This window comes from Orcinus orca, chromosome 10, assembly GCF_937001465.1.
Source record: "Orcinus orca chromosome 10, mOrcOrc1.1, whole genome shotgun sequence".
Classification (NCBI taxonomy): domain Eukaryota; kingdom Metazoa; phylum Chordata; class Mammalia; order Artiodactyla; family Delphinidae; genus Orcinus; species Orcinus orca.
In genome coordinates this window covers 46,757,452-46,773,949 of record NC_064568.1, presented here as the reverse complement: position 1 = coordinate 46,773,949, position 16,498 = coordinate 46,757,452, and the positions used below count along the sequence as shown (strand labels likewise).

The following is a 16,498-nucleotide window of genomic DNA, read 5'->3' as shown; positions in this document are numbered from 1 at the left end:
AGCTTTTAAGTTTCATTAGGCCCCATTTGTTTATTTTTGCTTTTATTTCTTTTGCCTGGGGAGACTGACCTAAGAAAATATTGCTACGTTTTATGTCAGAAAATGTTTTGCCTATGTTCTCTTCTAGGATTTTTATGGTGTCATTATATTTAGGTCTTTAAACCATTTTGAGTTTATTTTGTATATGGTGTGAGGGAATGTTCTAACTTTACTGATTTAAATATATGAAGTTGTCCAGCTTTCCCAACACCACTTGTTGAAATGACTGTCTTTTCTCCATTGAATATTCTTGCCTCCTTTGTTGAAGATTAACTGATTAACTGTGTGTGGGTTTATTTCTGGGCTCTCTATTCTGTTCCATTGATCAGCATGTCTGTTTTTGTGCCAGTACCATACAGTTTTGATTACTGTGGCTTTGTAGTATTGTCTGAAGTCTGAGAGGGGTCTGCCTCCAGCTTTGTTCTTTTTCCTCTGGATTGCTTTGGGAATTCTGGGTCTTTTGTGATTCCATATAAATTTTAGGATTATTTGTTTTAGTTCTGTGAAAAATGTCATGGGTAATTTGATAGGGATACCATTAAATCTGTAGATTGCTTTGGGTAGGATGGTCATTTTAACAATATTAATTTTTCCAATCCAAGAGCAGTAGCATTGTTTTAAATTACAAAATATTGGGGACAACTTAAATACCCATCACTGATTGAATAACCTAAAGTATATCCATAAAATGGAGTACTCTGCATTGTTTAAAAGATGACAAATTTCTCTATGGACTGATTTAGATTGATTTCCAGGATATACTGAGTGAAAAAAAGCAAATTAAAAAAAAAGAGCATTATTTTCTACACTATATGTAATAAAGAAGTAGATATAAGAAAATACATACACATCTGCTCATTATAAGAGGATAAAACTGAAAGACTGGTTACCTCCAGTATGTAGGTGGAAAAGAGGTAGAGAGAAGGATGAAATGGAAACGGTGGAGCAGGAGTAAACTGGAGTAACATTGCTCATTGCATCTTTTTAGTACAGCATTGACTGTTAGAACAGACAGCAATTTTTCACATACTTCCCTAAATAATTCAAACCAACTAGGATGTGGGATAACTGAAAATATAATACAAACAGTAATAAATAAACCTAAATGGTCTACAAATGAATAATCACATTGAATGGGCATAGGAAAAAAAAAGAACTAAACAAAATAACTTAGGAAGCAATATTTTGGCTGAATACTATAATAACCTTATACTAAAAATGTACTAAATTTTTTTCCCACAGAGGTATGGGTTAGCAGTTCTGAAACTACTTTTTGTGGATCGTAAGACTGAATAAATGAGCAAATATATTGTAGATAATGAGAGTCAGGTTTCTCACTGTTGGAGAAAGAATTTATAAATATGAAAAAGGGATGGCTAAGATGAACCTGTAGTGCTGGATTCGAATTAAGCTATCAGTATGTACTCATGTTTTTTGTAATATATATAAAAATAGAGAAATAAATATATATATCTTGTGTGTGTATGTATGTTGTGTATACATACATACATTTCCTAGCCCTGTCCACTGAGAAGACCTGGCTGCAATGATACTCTAGCAGCAATGAACACATTCAGGTCTTGGTTTTGAAATACCATTCTCTAATAAAAGGAACGAGAGCTCCTTGGAGAAATGGTTGCTGCCAATGTTGGAGCAGGGAAAAGAGAAGATGAGACTTAATTCTGAGGCTTCAAATAACACAAAAGTGGTAGAAAAACGAAAAAAAAAATGATGAAAGGATGTAGGAACAAACCTGAAGGAATTCCCAAAGGTCAAATTTGGAACAATTTGAGCAACAAAATAAATAACTATATTATTAGATTATAAGTAACCCATAGAATAAAATAAATAGCCATGAGTTCACATTGACATAAATTTTGAATAAGTAAATAAATGGAGAAGGGACAGCTCTTCTTTACTGAAAAATTCCAATTAATAAATGTAGAAAAGGGAGGGATTTCGCTGGTGGTGCAGTGGTTAAGACTCCACAATCCCAATGCAGGGGGCCTGGGTTTGACCTCTGGTCAGGGAACTAGATTCCACACGCATGCCGCAACTAAGAGTTCGCATGCCACAACTAAGGAGCTGGTGAGCTGCAACTAACGAGCCCACCTGCCACAACTAAGACCTGGTGTGACCAAATAAATAAATATTTTTAAAACCCCCCAAAAATAATAGCTATTTTAAAAAAAGGAAGCATGCTATTTAAAAATAAATAAATAAATGTAGAAAAGGGACTTTCTTGGTGGTCCAGTGGCTAAGACTCAGCACTCCCAATGCAGGGGGCCCGGGTTCGATCCCTGGTCAGGGAACTAGATCCTGCATGCCGCAACTAAAGATCCTGCGTGCCACAACTAAGGCCCAGTGCAGCCAAATAAATAAATAAAATTCTTTTAATGTAGAAAAAATGGGGAAAATACAAAATCACCATTGGGTAAATACCACAGTAGTAACCTGTAGTAAACAGCCATTGAAGAATACTAAAATTAATGTATGAAGTTTTGAGGAGAAACAGCATAATACATAATGCTAAAGTCTCTTCCCCAAGATATTTATTCATTACAATAGGACAAAGAGTAACTTTACAGTGTAGAAACTTGGCAGATAATCTTTTTAACTAAGTGATAAAGGTTAACTTAACCAGTAATAAGATATACTGAACCATGTGCATCCTACTACAGTGCAATATGATCTGTAGTGAGTTAATGGATTTATACCAAAATTAATTTCCTAGTTTTGATATTGGCACTATTATTATGTAGGATGTTAACATGAAAGGAAGCTTGATGACGGGAACATGGGAATTCGCCACACTAATTTCTGCAACATTTTTGTAAATCTAAGATTATTTCAAAATACAATTTTTTTTTTTTTTACGGTACGCGGGCCTCTCACTGCCGTGGCCTCTACCGCTGCGGAGCACAGGCTCCGGACGCGCAGGCCCAGCGGCCATGGCTCACGGGCCCAGCCGCTCCGCGGCACGTGGGATCCTCCCGAACCGGGGCACGAACCCGTATCCCCTGCATCGGCAGGCAGACTCTCAACCACTGCGCCACCAGGGAAGCCCCAAAATACAATTTTTAAAGTCAGTAAATGTATGTTAACAAATTTCCTAGATTATATACACACCTAAATTTTCACTTATGTCCTGAATATAAATGTCAGAATTCTTTGTAGTAACCTTATTCACTGAAAGCGAAAGTCTTTCAAATGAACTACAGCTAACTAAAAATTATAATCAAAATCAAAATAAGAATGTCCATTAAAATTCACTTCCCTGTCTAGAAACGAGTAATTATTTCAAAGAACATCAGAAGATATAAATTCAAATATAAAATAATAAATACTAAATTTTTTTTCCTTCTGCCTTGGGGCTGGGTCCATATCCCCAACCATGATCTACACATCTTAACTACCCAGAGTTATTTTTAAATTTTCTCCTTCACTAATAAATAGGTCACCAATGTTAATACCTCCTAAAAAATACAAGATAACTGTTTTGAAGCAAGCACACAGGAAGGGGGAGAGTGCATAAGGATACAATTTTCAAACTTAGGGGTTACCAAATAAATTGTCATAATTTTCATATGCAACATAAATAGTATTAACTATCACTAAAGGAATTTAAAAAAATCATAGAACCTGAAGAACCTTAAATGTGCCTTAAATGCTGGTGTTTGAAGGGAAGTAGTATAATTAGAGCTGAAATTCCCTAACTGCACTATGGCATCCAGAGCACTAGAGCAAATTCACAGGGGCTCCTCAGGTCATTTTAAATTTTCAAGCGACATCTGTCAGACACTGTCAAACTGCTATTAACTTGTTTGGATTTAACTACTTAATAAATGGTACTGTTAATGTATTTATTTTGGCCTCTGGACACTGTGAACCAAGAAAGTTTGGAAACCTCTGTACTAGAGGATAATAAGAAATGAGATAAAAACAACTGTGGAAGCTCCTCTGAAGGAGGGAGCTTTCTGGGCACTCTCAAGGACTTTGGTGGTTGATATCATTTGCACTTTATCAAATTTGATTTTGTTAAAAAGTTACAGTTCATTTAAATACTTAAAATTTGTATACTTTCCTCTATGTATGTGACAGCATAATAAAAATTTTTATAGAAGTCATGGCTTTCCTTTTTCTCAATACAGGTATATTATGGTACTACTCTTACAATTAGTACAGGTTTTTTTTTTTTTTTTTAAGGCCTTTGGAGGCCCATAAACTGAATAGAGAAAGTGAACAAGTAAGAGAAAGAATGAAGGAGAGGGCTTCCCTGGTGGCTCAGTGGTTAAGAATCCACCTGCCAATGCAGGGGACACGGGTTCGAGCCGTGGTCTGGGAAGATCCCACATGCTGTGGAGCAACTAAGCCCATGCGCCACAACTACTAAGCCTGCGCTCCATAGCCCGCAAGCCATAACTCCTGAAGCCCAGGCACCTAGAGCCCATGCTCTGCAACAAGAGAAGCCACCGCAATGAGAAGCCCGCGCACCACAACAAAGAGTAGCCCCGCTCACCGCAACTAGAGAAAGCCTGCGCGCAGCAACAAAGACCCAACACAGCCACCGATCAATCAATCAATCAATAAAAAGAATGAAGGAGAGACATTAAAGTATTTTATTTAATGTGGCAAAAAGTGAGAGAGAAAAAAGAATTAAAGTAATTTGTATACACATAAGAGAGTGCATTAAGTAGAATCAAGTAAGTTATGAAACAGAGCAAGGGAGACTTTACATTTGATCTGCCAGGCACTGAGATGAAATCAGGTACTGAAAAAGATCTGGTGAGGCTGGCCAGGAGGGTTGGCTAGAAGCAGCTGATGACAATGTGACTAGGCCATAGCCAAAGGAAGGAGAAGGGCTTACGGTGAGCATATGAACAATAATAAGTGCTTTGCCTTCATCCTTTTTAAGTCCCCACCAAAATACATATATTTTAGTCCTAATTATAGTGATTCTTCTTACCTGGATTTCATTTCCAGAACTTCAGTTATTTCTTGCTTGGAAGCCTGTACTTGGTATAAAAGCTTAATAATATAGTTAAAGTGTTCTGGGTCAAGTACCATCCCAGCTTCAACAAGCTGTAGAAGAGGGAAAACAGTAGTCATTCTCATAAAAATATGAGAGTCAAAACCAATGTGTGTGGAAATAAATGAGACTGATGGAAGAAGTGAAACATGGAGACAAACAGAATTAAAATTCATTTTAAAACTTTGAAGCATATTTTTCTTCAAATATTTGAGAACCACAATAAGACTGCTTACATCAAGAATTTAAAGCAAAAATGAAAATAATACTTTTGAATGCAAACTTGTATATTCTTCCTGTTCTCCAAGTTATCTCAACCACTTTATCAGCTGTACCTCATTTGGTACTCATTCTGTCTTTTAGTAAGTATAGCACTGGTGGTTGTACTGTATCCCTGATGATAAAATTCCTGAGAGGTATTAAACTGAGGTTTTCTACAATGACTACAGGTGAGCAGTAATTTCTTTTCATTTTTTTAATTTTAAATTTATCTATCTATCTACCAGTTTTGTTGAGATATAACTGACATGCAGCACTGTATAAGTTTAAGGTGCACAGCATAATGATTTGACTTACATACATCACGAAAAGATTACAGTAATTTGAGTGAACATCCATCATCTCATATACATACAAAATAAAAGAAAAAAATTTGTTTCCTTGTGATGAGAGCTCTCAGGATTTACTCTCTTAGAACTTTCATAGAGAACACACAGCTGTGTTCATTCTATTCTTCATGTTGTATAATACATCCCTAGTTCTCATTTATCTGATAACTGGAAGTTTGTAAGTTTTGACCACCTTCATCCAATTCCCAATCCCCCCACCCCCTGCCTCTGGTAACCATAAATCTGATCTCTTTTTCTATGAGTTTGTTTTCTGAAGTATAATTAACCTACAACACTACGTTAGTTACTGGTGCACAACATGGTGATTTGATATTTCTGTACATTACAAAATGATAACCATAAGTCTAGTTACTGTCACCATACAAAGATACTACATTATTACTGATTATATTCCCCATGCTGTACATTTCATCCCTGTGACTCATTTGTTATGTAACTGGAAGTTTGAGTAATTCTTGATTCAAAAAATTTCCAGGCAAGTAACTTTGTCAAGTTTTGTAATATGGTACTAGAGGTATTCACTGAAATATTTGTTCATCTGCTAGAGTGGTTCCAATGCTGCTTCCTAAAGAGAATGGGTGAGAATTGGGTGTTTTCCTGCTATTAAGCCTATTCTGAAATGAATGGCTGGGTAGTACCAAATACTAGGAAATATTCAACAACAGTAAAAATTTTAATATACCTTTAAAAAGCTGTAAAAATTTTTGTTTTTCTTTTTGCTTAATGCCAAATAGAAAATTAACTCCTTGCCACCATATTCTTATCTATCTGCTTTGTTTGGTAACAATGTCCTATTTATACATTGATTTGTGTATTTACTTTTGTTATATATGACCTCAAATCTTTTTGAAAAAGAAAACTTTCTTTAATCATCCTTAAGAAGTAGAGATGAGGACAGTTCACGAAGCTGAAAGAAGTCACCTCGAGTGCTTACAACTATTTAATTAAGGGGAAGCCCTGTCAGTCACTGGAGTCTGTTTATAAACCCTATTTTGGGAGAAAAAGAACATTTCTGAAAACAGAATTCTTTGGCATTAAGAATGTGAGTAAAAGGCAATTTAAGAGTGTAAGCAGAAATCATTATTTTCTTGGTTATTCAGTATTAGAGAATAAAAGGGATAAAATGAAATCATACCTTGCAAAAGATATCAATTAAAGCAGGTACAGCATTCCTTAATTTCATAGTTGCCACACACTCAAATGTTTTTAGTAATATTTTCAGAGCAGGCTGGATAAAACAAAAAAATTACACTCATTTTCATGTCTTCTTTCAGTACACCTTAAGTTTCTCAAATTCGTTTATGCTGAAAAACACAAGTGTTCTCTACGAAGTATTCAACAAACAGAAATGTAACTGCTCAATTATACAAACAAGAAATAGATACATTAACTTAAAGTATTAGAAAAATATATTTTCAGGTTACTTACCAGCATTTTAACCATTATGCTGAGGCTCATGACCTGAAACACTTCTCTCAGTAAACAATGTTTGAGTAAAGAATTGAGAAGGTTATTTACCACTTGTAGATCAAAGTGTATACCCGGAGGGAACTTTCTGTAGTACGCCATAAACGTGTTTACTAAAAAGGAAGAAGTATATGTTAAAGTTATTTGCTGCTTTTAAGATATTCATCTTTCCTAAATTAGACAATCTTTCCATATTTAAAGATCAAGTAGTATAAATTCATTTTCTTAAAAGGTACACTTCCAGTATCAGAAATACTTGATGAAAATAAATTAAAGCAAAAGTTAATGGCAATAACATGTTAACCAAGATGTTAGGCACTAGATTGGGAGCTAACTTATATGCTACCCACAGAAAACAGGGCCAAACTGCCTCATGCATAATGGTCTAAATACGAACTCCTAAGGAGCCACACTCCCATGGAGACTTTAGGCAGTGGCCTGTTTAGGGGTGGATGCAGACAATTTTGACATATACCCCTTCTTGCTGTTTTAACCCCCACCAACATGTTGACCTGGGGATATTTTTATTCCAATTTATGATATGAACATTCTACCAAAAATTATAACATTTCCTTTGAGAAAGTAGTTTCTTAACGGACACTTGGGTTGCTTCACATTTTACTGTGAAAAATGCTGCTATAAACATGGGTGTACAAATATCTTTTGAGACCCTGCTGTCAATTCTTTTGTGTATATGTCAAGAGAAGAATTGCTGGGCCATACAGTAACTCTATTTTTAATTTTTTGAGGAATTGTCATACTGTTTTTCCACAGTGTCTGTACTATTTTACGTTCCTGCCGATAGGGTACAAGGGTTCCACTTTCTCCACACCCTCACTAACACTTGTTTTCTGTTTTTTTCGATAGCAGTCATCCTAATAGGTGTAAGGTGGTACCTCAATGTAGTTTTGATTTGCATTTCCCTTAGGATTGGTGATACTGAGCATCTTTTTACATGCTTATTGGCCATTTGTGTATCTTTGGAGAAATGTCTTTTCAAGTACTTTGCCTATTTTTGACTCAGGTTTTGTTGTTGAGTTTTAGAGGTTCTCTGTATATTCTGGATACCAATCCTTTATCAGATATATGATTTACAAATACTTTCTCCCATTCTGTGGGCTGCTGTTTTATCTTGCTGATATTGTCTCTTAATGAACGAAATTTTAAATTTTTCATGAAGTTCAATTTGTCTATTTTTTCTTTGTTCCCATTGTCTTTGGTGTCATAGCCAAGAAATCACTGCCAAATCCAATGTGTGATGCTTTTGTCCTTGTGCTTTCTTCTCAGAGTTTTATTGTTGTAGGTCTTACATTAAGGTCTTTAATCAATTTTGAACTAATTTTTGTATATAGTGTTAGATAAGGGCCCAATTTTATTCTTTTGCTTGTGGATATTTAGTTTTCCCAGCACTAAAAAACTATCCTTTCACTAGTGAATGATCTTGGCATCCTTCTCAAAAATCATTTGACCATATATGTGAGGCTTTATATCCCGGCTGTCTATTCTAGCCCATTGGTTTACATGTCTGTCTTTATGCCAGTACCACACTGTTTTGATTACTATAGCTCTGTAGTAAGTTTTCAAGATAGGAAGTATGAGTCCTCCAGGTTTTTTCTTTTTCAAGATTGTTTCGGGATTCCTTGGGGATCACTTGGGAAGTAATGACATTTTTTTTTTTTTTTTTTTTGCAGTATGCGGGCCTCTCACTGTGTGGCCTCTCCCGTTGTGGAGCACAGGCTCCGGACACGTAGGCTCAGCGGCCATGGCTCGTGGGCCCAGCCGCTCCGCGGCATGTGGGATCTTCCCGGACCGGGGCACGAACCTGTGTCCCCTGCATCAGCAGGCGGACTCTCAATCACTGCGCCACCAGGGAAGCCCCTGACATTTTAACAATACTAAGTTTTCCAATCTGTGAACATGGGATGTGTTTCCATTAATTTATCTTTAATTTCTTTCAGCAATGTTTTGTAGATTTCATCGTACAAGTCTATCACTTCCTTGGTTAAGTTAATAAGTATTTTATTCTTTTTTATGCTATTGTAAATGGAATTGTTTTTGTAATTTCCTTTTCAGATTGTTCAATATCAGTGTATAGAAATGCCCAGATATGGCTTTTTAAATGTTGAGGTAGTTTCCTTTTATTCCTAGTCTTTTGAGTGTTTTTATCATGAAAAGGTGTTGAATTTTGTCAAATACTTTTTCTGAATCAATTGAGATGATCATGTGGTTTTTCCCCTTCATTCTGTTAATGTGGTTTATTATTCTGATTGATTTTTGTATGTTGAACTATCCTTGCATTCTAAGAATAAATTCCACTTGGTCATGGTCTATGATCCTTCCAATATGCTGCTGAATTTGGTTTGTTAGTTTTTGTTGAGGATTTCTGTATCAATGTTCTTAAGGGGTATTGATCTGTAGTTACCTTTTTGGCAGTTTCTTTATCTGGCTTTGGTATCAGGGCAATGGTAGCCTCAGCCTCATAGAATGAGTTAGCAAGTGTTCCCTCCTCAATTTTTGGGAAAAGTTTGAGGATTGATATTAGTTCTTTAAATGTCTGGTAGAACTCACCAGTGAAACCATTTGGTGCAGGGCTTTTCTTTGTCAGAACATTTTTGATTACTGATTCAATCTCCTTACTAGCTGTAGATCTATTCAGATTTTCTATTTCTTCATCATTTAGTCTTGGAAGATTTTGTTTTTCTAGGAATTTGTCCATTTCATCTAAGTTATCCAATTTGTTTGGCACACAATTATTCACAGTATTCTCTTATAATCATTTTTATTTCTGTAGAATTGTATTATTGTCCCCACTTTTTTTATTTTAGCAATTTCAATCTTCTCTCCTTTTTTCTTAGTCCATCTAGCCAAAGATTTGTTAATTTTGTTGGTCTTCTTGAAATAGCAGCTTTCAGTTTTATTGATTTTCTTCTCATTGTTTTTCTATTCTCATTGTTCTCTATTTCATTTATCTCTGCTCTGATCTTTATCATTTCCTTCCTTCTACTAGCTTTAGGTTTAGTTTGTTTTTCTTTCTCTAGGTTCTTAAGTTGTAAAGTTAGGTTGCTGATTTGACATCTTTCTTGTTTTTTAACATAAACATTTATACAATAGCTATAAATTTCCCTCTTAAGTACCATTTTCACTCCATCTCATAAGTTTTGGAATGTTGTGTTTCATTTTCATTTGTCTCTAAGTATTTTCTGATTTCCCTTGTGACATCTTCTGTGATCCCTTGGTTGCTTAAAAGTATGTTCGATTTCCACAATTTTGTTAATTTTCCACTTTTCTTCTGTTACTGGTTTCTAATTCCATCCTGTTGTGATCAGAGGAGATACTTTGTATAATATCTATCTTTTAAAATCTGTTGAGACTTAATTTGTGGCCAAACACATGGTCTATTGGGAAGATGCCCCATGTGCTCTTGAGAAGAATATGTAAACTACTGTTGTTGGGTAAAGTGTTCTGTATGTGCCTGTTAGATCTAGTGGGTATATTGTGTTGAGTCCTCTATTTCTTTACTTCTGTCTGGTTGTTCTATCCATTATTGTGAGTGGGGTATTGAAGTCTCCAACTATTATTGTAGAACTGTCTATTTCTCTCATTAATTCTGTAAGTTTTTGCTTTGTTTTTGTTTTTTTTGCGGTATGTGGGCCTCTCACTGTTGTGGCCTCTCCCGTTGCGGAGCACAGGCTCTGGACACACAGGCTCAGCGGCCATGGCTCACAGGCCCAGCCGCTCTGCGGCATTTGGGAGCTTCCTGGACCGGGGCACGAACCTGTGTCCCCTGCATCGGCAGGCGGACTCTCAACCACTGCGCCACCAGGGAAGCCCAGTTTTTGCTTTATGTATTCTGATCGTCTGTCATTAGGTATAAACGTTTATACTGCTGCTATACTGAACCTTTCATTACTATATATAATGTCCTTCTTTGTCTCTTGTAACCTTTTTTGATTTAAAGTCTATTCTGTCTAATATTAGTATAGCCACTCCTGCTCTCTTCTGGTTACTATTTGTGTAGAATATTTTTTCCATCATTTCACTTTCAATCTATTTGCCTTTGGCTCTAAAGTGAAAATTTTGTAGACAGCATGTAATTGGATAATGTGTTTTTATTCATTCTGCCAATCTGTGTCTTTTGAATGGAGAATTTAATCCATTTACTTTAAAAGTAATTACTGATAATGAAGGACTTACTTCTGATTTTGCTATTTGTTTTCTGTATGTCTCATAGCTTTTTTGTCCCTCATTTCCTGCATTACTCTCTTCTTTTGTGTTTAGCTGATTTTTTGAGTGAGTTTTAACTCCTTTTTCATTTCCATTTGTGCATATTCTATAGCTATTGAGGTTACCATGGGATTTATACCAGCTTAACTTCAATAATATACAAAAACTCTGCTTCTTTACAGCTCCATCCCCACCCCTTTCAGTTGCTAAGGTAACAAATTACATTTTTATATACTGTGTGCCCGAAAACATTAATTAACAGTTCTTTCAAATGCATCAGTCTCTTAAATAATATGGAAAAGAGGATTTGGACTTACCAGTCAAATTTACAATAATACTAGTTTTTACACTAATATACTTTTCTTTAAAGGTATTAGTTTCTTAAATCATGTAAAAACCAGAAAGTACAGTACAAACCATTATTACAATAATACTAGCTTTTATAACTACCCACGTATTTACTTTTATTGAGATCCTTATTTCTCCATATGACCTCAGGTTACTGTCTCATGCCCTTTCATTTCACTTTGCAGGCCTCCCTTGAGCATTTCTTGAAGGGCAGGTCTAAAGAAAACAAACTCTCTCAGCTTTTGTTTATCCGGGAATGTCATATCAATAATTTATCCCTCAATTCTGAAGGACAGTTTTGCTAGATATAGGATTCTCGGTTGACAGATGTTTTCTTTTAGCACTTTGAATATATTGGCCTACTGCCTTCTGGCCTCCAAAGTTTCTGATGAGAAATCTGCTTATAATCTTATTGAGGATCCCTTGTATGTGATAATTTGCTTCTCTCTTGCTGCTTTCAAGATCCTCTCTTTGCCTCTGGCTTTTGAAAGTTTGATTAAAACGTGTCTTGGTGTGTGTCTCTTTGAGTTCATCTTAGAGTTTGCTGAGCTTCTTGGATATTTATATTTACAACTTTCATCAAATTTGGGAAGTTTTCAGCCATTATTTGCTCAATATTCTCTCTACCCTTTTCTCTTTCTCTTCTCCTTCTGAGACTTCCACAGTGTTCTGTTTCATGGTGTTCCTCAGCCTGTATTCACTTTTCTTCAAACATTTTTCTTTCTGTTCCTCAGACCTGATAATTTCCACTCTCCTATCTTCAAGTTATCTGATTCTTTTGCCTGCTCAAATCTGCCTTTGAATCCCTCTAGTGAATTTTTCATTTCAGTTATTGTATTTTTCAACTCCAGAATTTTTCTGGTTTCTTTTTAGGTTTCCTATCGCTCTGATATTTCCATTTTGTTCACACATTATTTTCTTGACTTTCCCCACATCTTCCTTAGTTCTTCAAGCACCTTTAAGACAAATGTTTTAAAATCACTGTCTAATTTATCTGCCATCAGGTCTTTTACAAGGATAGTTTCTGTTGATTTATTTTTTCCTTTGAATAGGCCATATTTTGCTCATTTCTTTGTATGTCATATGACTTTTTGATTGAAAAGTGGGCATTTGAATCCAATAATGTAACTCTGGAGCTCAGAATACATATATTTTAAAATATTTGAAGCTAATAGCTTTTTTCAGTTTACATAAACAAATTTTTATCTTTTGTGCTTCCTTTGATTACTCTAAACCACAGAAATTATCAACTTTCAAAAAAATCTGATTGAAAATGTTAATTCTTTTTACTGAATTACCAACATACTACAATTATTCATTTTGGTGTATGCTAAGCAGTAGTAGTTTTTCCACAATGTTTTTAGTCAAACAACTTCTGGAAAAAGAATTTTATGTGGAAATTTGAATATAAAACAGATAAAAATGAACTTATGGTTAAATAGGGTAATGGGGAGTCTCACCCTCTCAGTACCTCCCCTTGTGAACTAGGTGGTCCCTGAGGCCTCTCTGTAGGGCCTGAGCAGTTAGATCTATACTTTATACCAGTGATATTCAGAGTTTCTCTTTCTAAGTTGCTATCCAGTTTTCCTAACATCATTCATAAAATGAGTCTTCCTTCCCAAACCCTATGGTCTTTCTAAACACTAAACCTCTTTATACATAATATCAAGTTTATTCTGAGCTATCTATCTGTTCTGCTGATCTAACTTTCTATTTTCACATCAAACGTAATTTATATAGGTTTTTGCCAACTTCCTGCACTGATTCTTCACTATAGGTTTTTATTTTTGTTTTCTGTATTTATTGTTTTATAACTGAATAAACATATATTTTTCCTTTTCCCATACTGCATATTCACACAACCAGACTTATGTTTTGGGGAGTTTCGCATTTTCCCCATGTCATCCTCTTTTCTTCCATATATGTTATGGAATTATTTCTGGAATATAAATGTTCATCCATATCTAACCATATGTAGCTTCTCCTCCTTGGTTATCACAACGTGTCAGGTGACAGGTATATTCCCTATATAGGCTCCTATTACTTCTACCTTAACTACCTCCTCTTTGCTACAGCTGGATTAAGTCCAGACTACCAGTTCCCTCATATGCTTCCTCTAATCCTTAGAGGAGATGATATCACCAGCAAAACAAACTTGTCAGAGATTTTGTTTTTAGCTAGATGAGATTTTAAGCAGATGAATATGGTGCTCTGTTACCATAATACTATGTGGTTTTGGTGGCTGTGTCAGGGTGACAAATGTAAAGCTTGGTCCCTTCCTCTTGGGGCTCACAACGTAGTAGGGGGAGATGGGAGCAGGGAACGGGATGAGGCTGTGGAGTCAGATAAGGGCCTAACAGAGGAGAGTATCCTATTTCCTATGAGTAAGCTTTGAAAGATGAATAGGTCTTTGCTATGGGGAAGTGGGATAAAAGAAAGGGATCCTGGGTAGAGACAGCAGCGCCCTCTCTATTATAACACAGCATGCCCTATTTAGGGAACTGCACAGAACGATGGATGGTGCACTGGCTACAAGGGATAGTGTAAAAAGAAAAGGGCTAATAAGTAAGGAAGATACAGTTTCTCAAAGATCCCTTCAGAAAGATTTTAAGCCAATTAATAATATCTTTTTTCCTGTCTTACAACTGTAAATAAAATTTCTATGTCACAAAAATATTAGTATGTGAGGGAATTACAGTGTTAGGTGGATTATACTTTTTGTATTAACCAAAATGCCACACTTATTATTAATCCTTTCTAACACCAAGAGAGCTACTCTAAGGCATTCAGTTTTCATACTCAAAAGTACTGAATTTACTTTCAAACTATTAAGACAATAGCACATTGTTTGAAACTCTTGTATTAATAAATTCATAGTAATCATTCCATTGTCTCATACCTGCACGTTGTAGCAAACAAAGCTCGTTGATACTTATATATTTCTTAAACACATCCATACAAACCTATAAAAGTCACGAAAAATGTAAAATTACCTTTTTATATTTCGTAAAATCTACACAAATTTCAGTCCTGTATTTTTGCTTATTCCAATTTTTTTAAGTCAATTGAAAGCAATGGAATAAAGAAGCTGATGTTAGGTTAACTAAGATTTGAAATGTACGTTGAATTCATTACAAAAATCTTATTCAGAGAATCTCTGTCAAAGAAATAGCCTAGGAAACAGAGTCAAGATTAGCAATCAACTGGGGAAGGGAGGACTTCTTTTACTGGTATAAGGAGAAACACATGGACCAATGGATTGAACAGAGATCCTATAAATAGACCCACTCATACACAATCAGCTGATTTATGACATGGTGATACTGCAGTGCAGTGGGGGAAAGGATGGTTTGGGGTCACCTGGAGATACACATGGGAAAAAATATGTATCTAGACCTTCTCACATCCTAAACACAAATTAATTCTAGATGGCTTAGAGTTCTAAATGTAAATATCAGACAAGACAAGAAAACTTTTAAAGAAAAAACATAAAAGAACATCTTCATGATTTTGGCAAAGCTTTCTTGAACAGCATGTAAAAAGTCAACACCATAAAAGGGAAATAAATAGATAAGATTAGACTATATAAAGATTAATAATTTTGTTTACCAAAGACACTTTTAAAAGGGTGAAAAGTTTGACCCACCTCCTAGAGTAATGGAAATAAAAACAAAAATAAACAAACGGAACCTAATGAAACTTAAAAGCTTTTGCACAGCAAAGGAAACCACAAACAAGACGAAAAGACAACCCTCAGAATGGGAGAAAATATTTGCAAATGAAGCAACTGACAAAGGATTAATCTCCAAAATATACAAGCAGCTCATGCAGCTCAATAACAAAAAAACAACCCAATCCAAAAATAGGCAGAAGACCTGAATAGACATTTCTCCAAAGAGTATATACAGATTGCCAACAAACACATGAAAGGATGCTCAGCATCACTAATCATTAGAGAAAAGCAAATCAAAACTACAATGAGGTATCACCTCACGCAGGTCAGAATGGGCATCATCAAAAAATCTACAAACAATCAATGCTGGAAAGGGTGTGGAGAAAAGGGAACCCTCTTGCACTGTTGGTAGGAATGTAAATTGATACAGCCACTATGGAGAACAGTATGGAGGTTCCTTAAAAAACTACAAATAGAACTACCATATGACCCAGCAATCCCACTACTGGGCATATACCCTAAGAAAACCATAATTCAAAAAGAGTCATGTACCACAATGTTCACTGCAGTTCTATTTACAATAGCCAGAACATGGAAGCAACCTAAGTGTCCATTGACAGATGAATGGATAAAGAAGATGTGGCATATATATAATGGAATATTACTCAGCCATAAAAAGAAACGAAATTGAATTATTTGTAGTGAGGTGGATGGACCTACAGTCTGTCATACAGAGTGAAGTAAGTCAGAAAGAGAAAAACAAATACTGTATGCTAATACATATATATGGAATCTAAAAAAAAGAAAGAAAAAACAGTTCTGAAGAACCTAGGGGTAACATGGGAATAAAGACACAGACACAGAGAATGGACCTGAGGACACAGGGAGGGGGAAGGGTAAGCTGAGACGAAGTGAGAGAGTGGCAATGACATATATACACCACCAAATGTAAAATAGATAGCTAGTGGGAAGCAGCCGCATAGCACAGGGAGATCAGCTCGTGCTTTGTGACCACCTAGAGGGGTGGGATAGGGAGAGTGGGAGGGAGACGCAAGAGGGAAGGTATATGGGGATATATGTGTACGTACA

The 16,498-nt window shown here is 35.6% G+C and overlaps 1 protein-coding gene across 1 annotated transcript in view; it reads right to left on the bottom strand.

Moving 5' to 3' along the window:
* TOPAZ1 (testis and ovary specific TOPAZ 1) overlaps positions 1-16,498 on the bottom strand; it is a 69,492-nt gene that overhangs the window by 23,363 nt on the left and 29,631 nt on the right. The window contains exons 9-12 of the mRNA XM_004277891.3: positions 14,636-14,699; positions 7,126-7,277; positions 6,833-6,925; positions 5,006-5,121 (exon numbers count right to left, since the gene is read on the bottom strand). Coding sequence (XP_004277939.2) covers positions 5,006-5,121; positions 6,833-6,925; positions 7,126-7,277; positions 14,636-14,699 — 425 coding nt within the window. The remainder of the gene's footprint in view (positions 1-5,005; positions 5,122-6,832; positions 6,926-7,125; positions 7,278-14,635; positions 14,700-16,498) is intronic.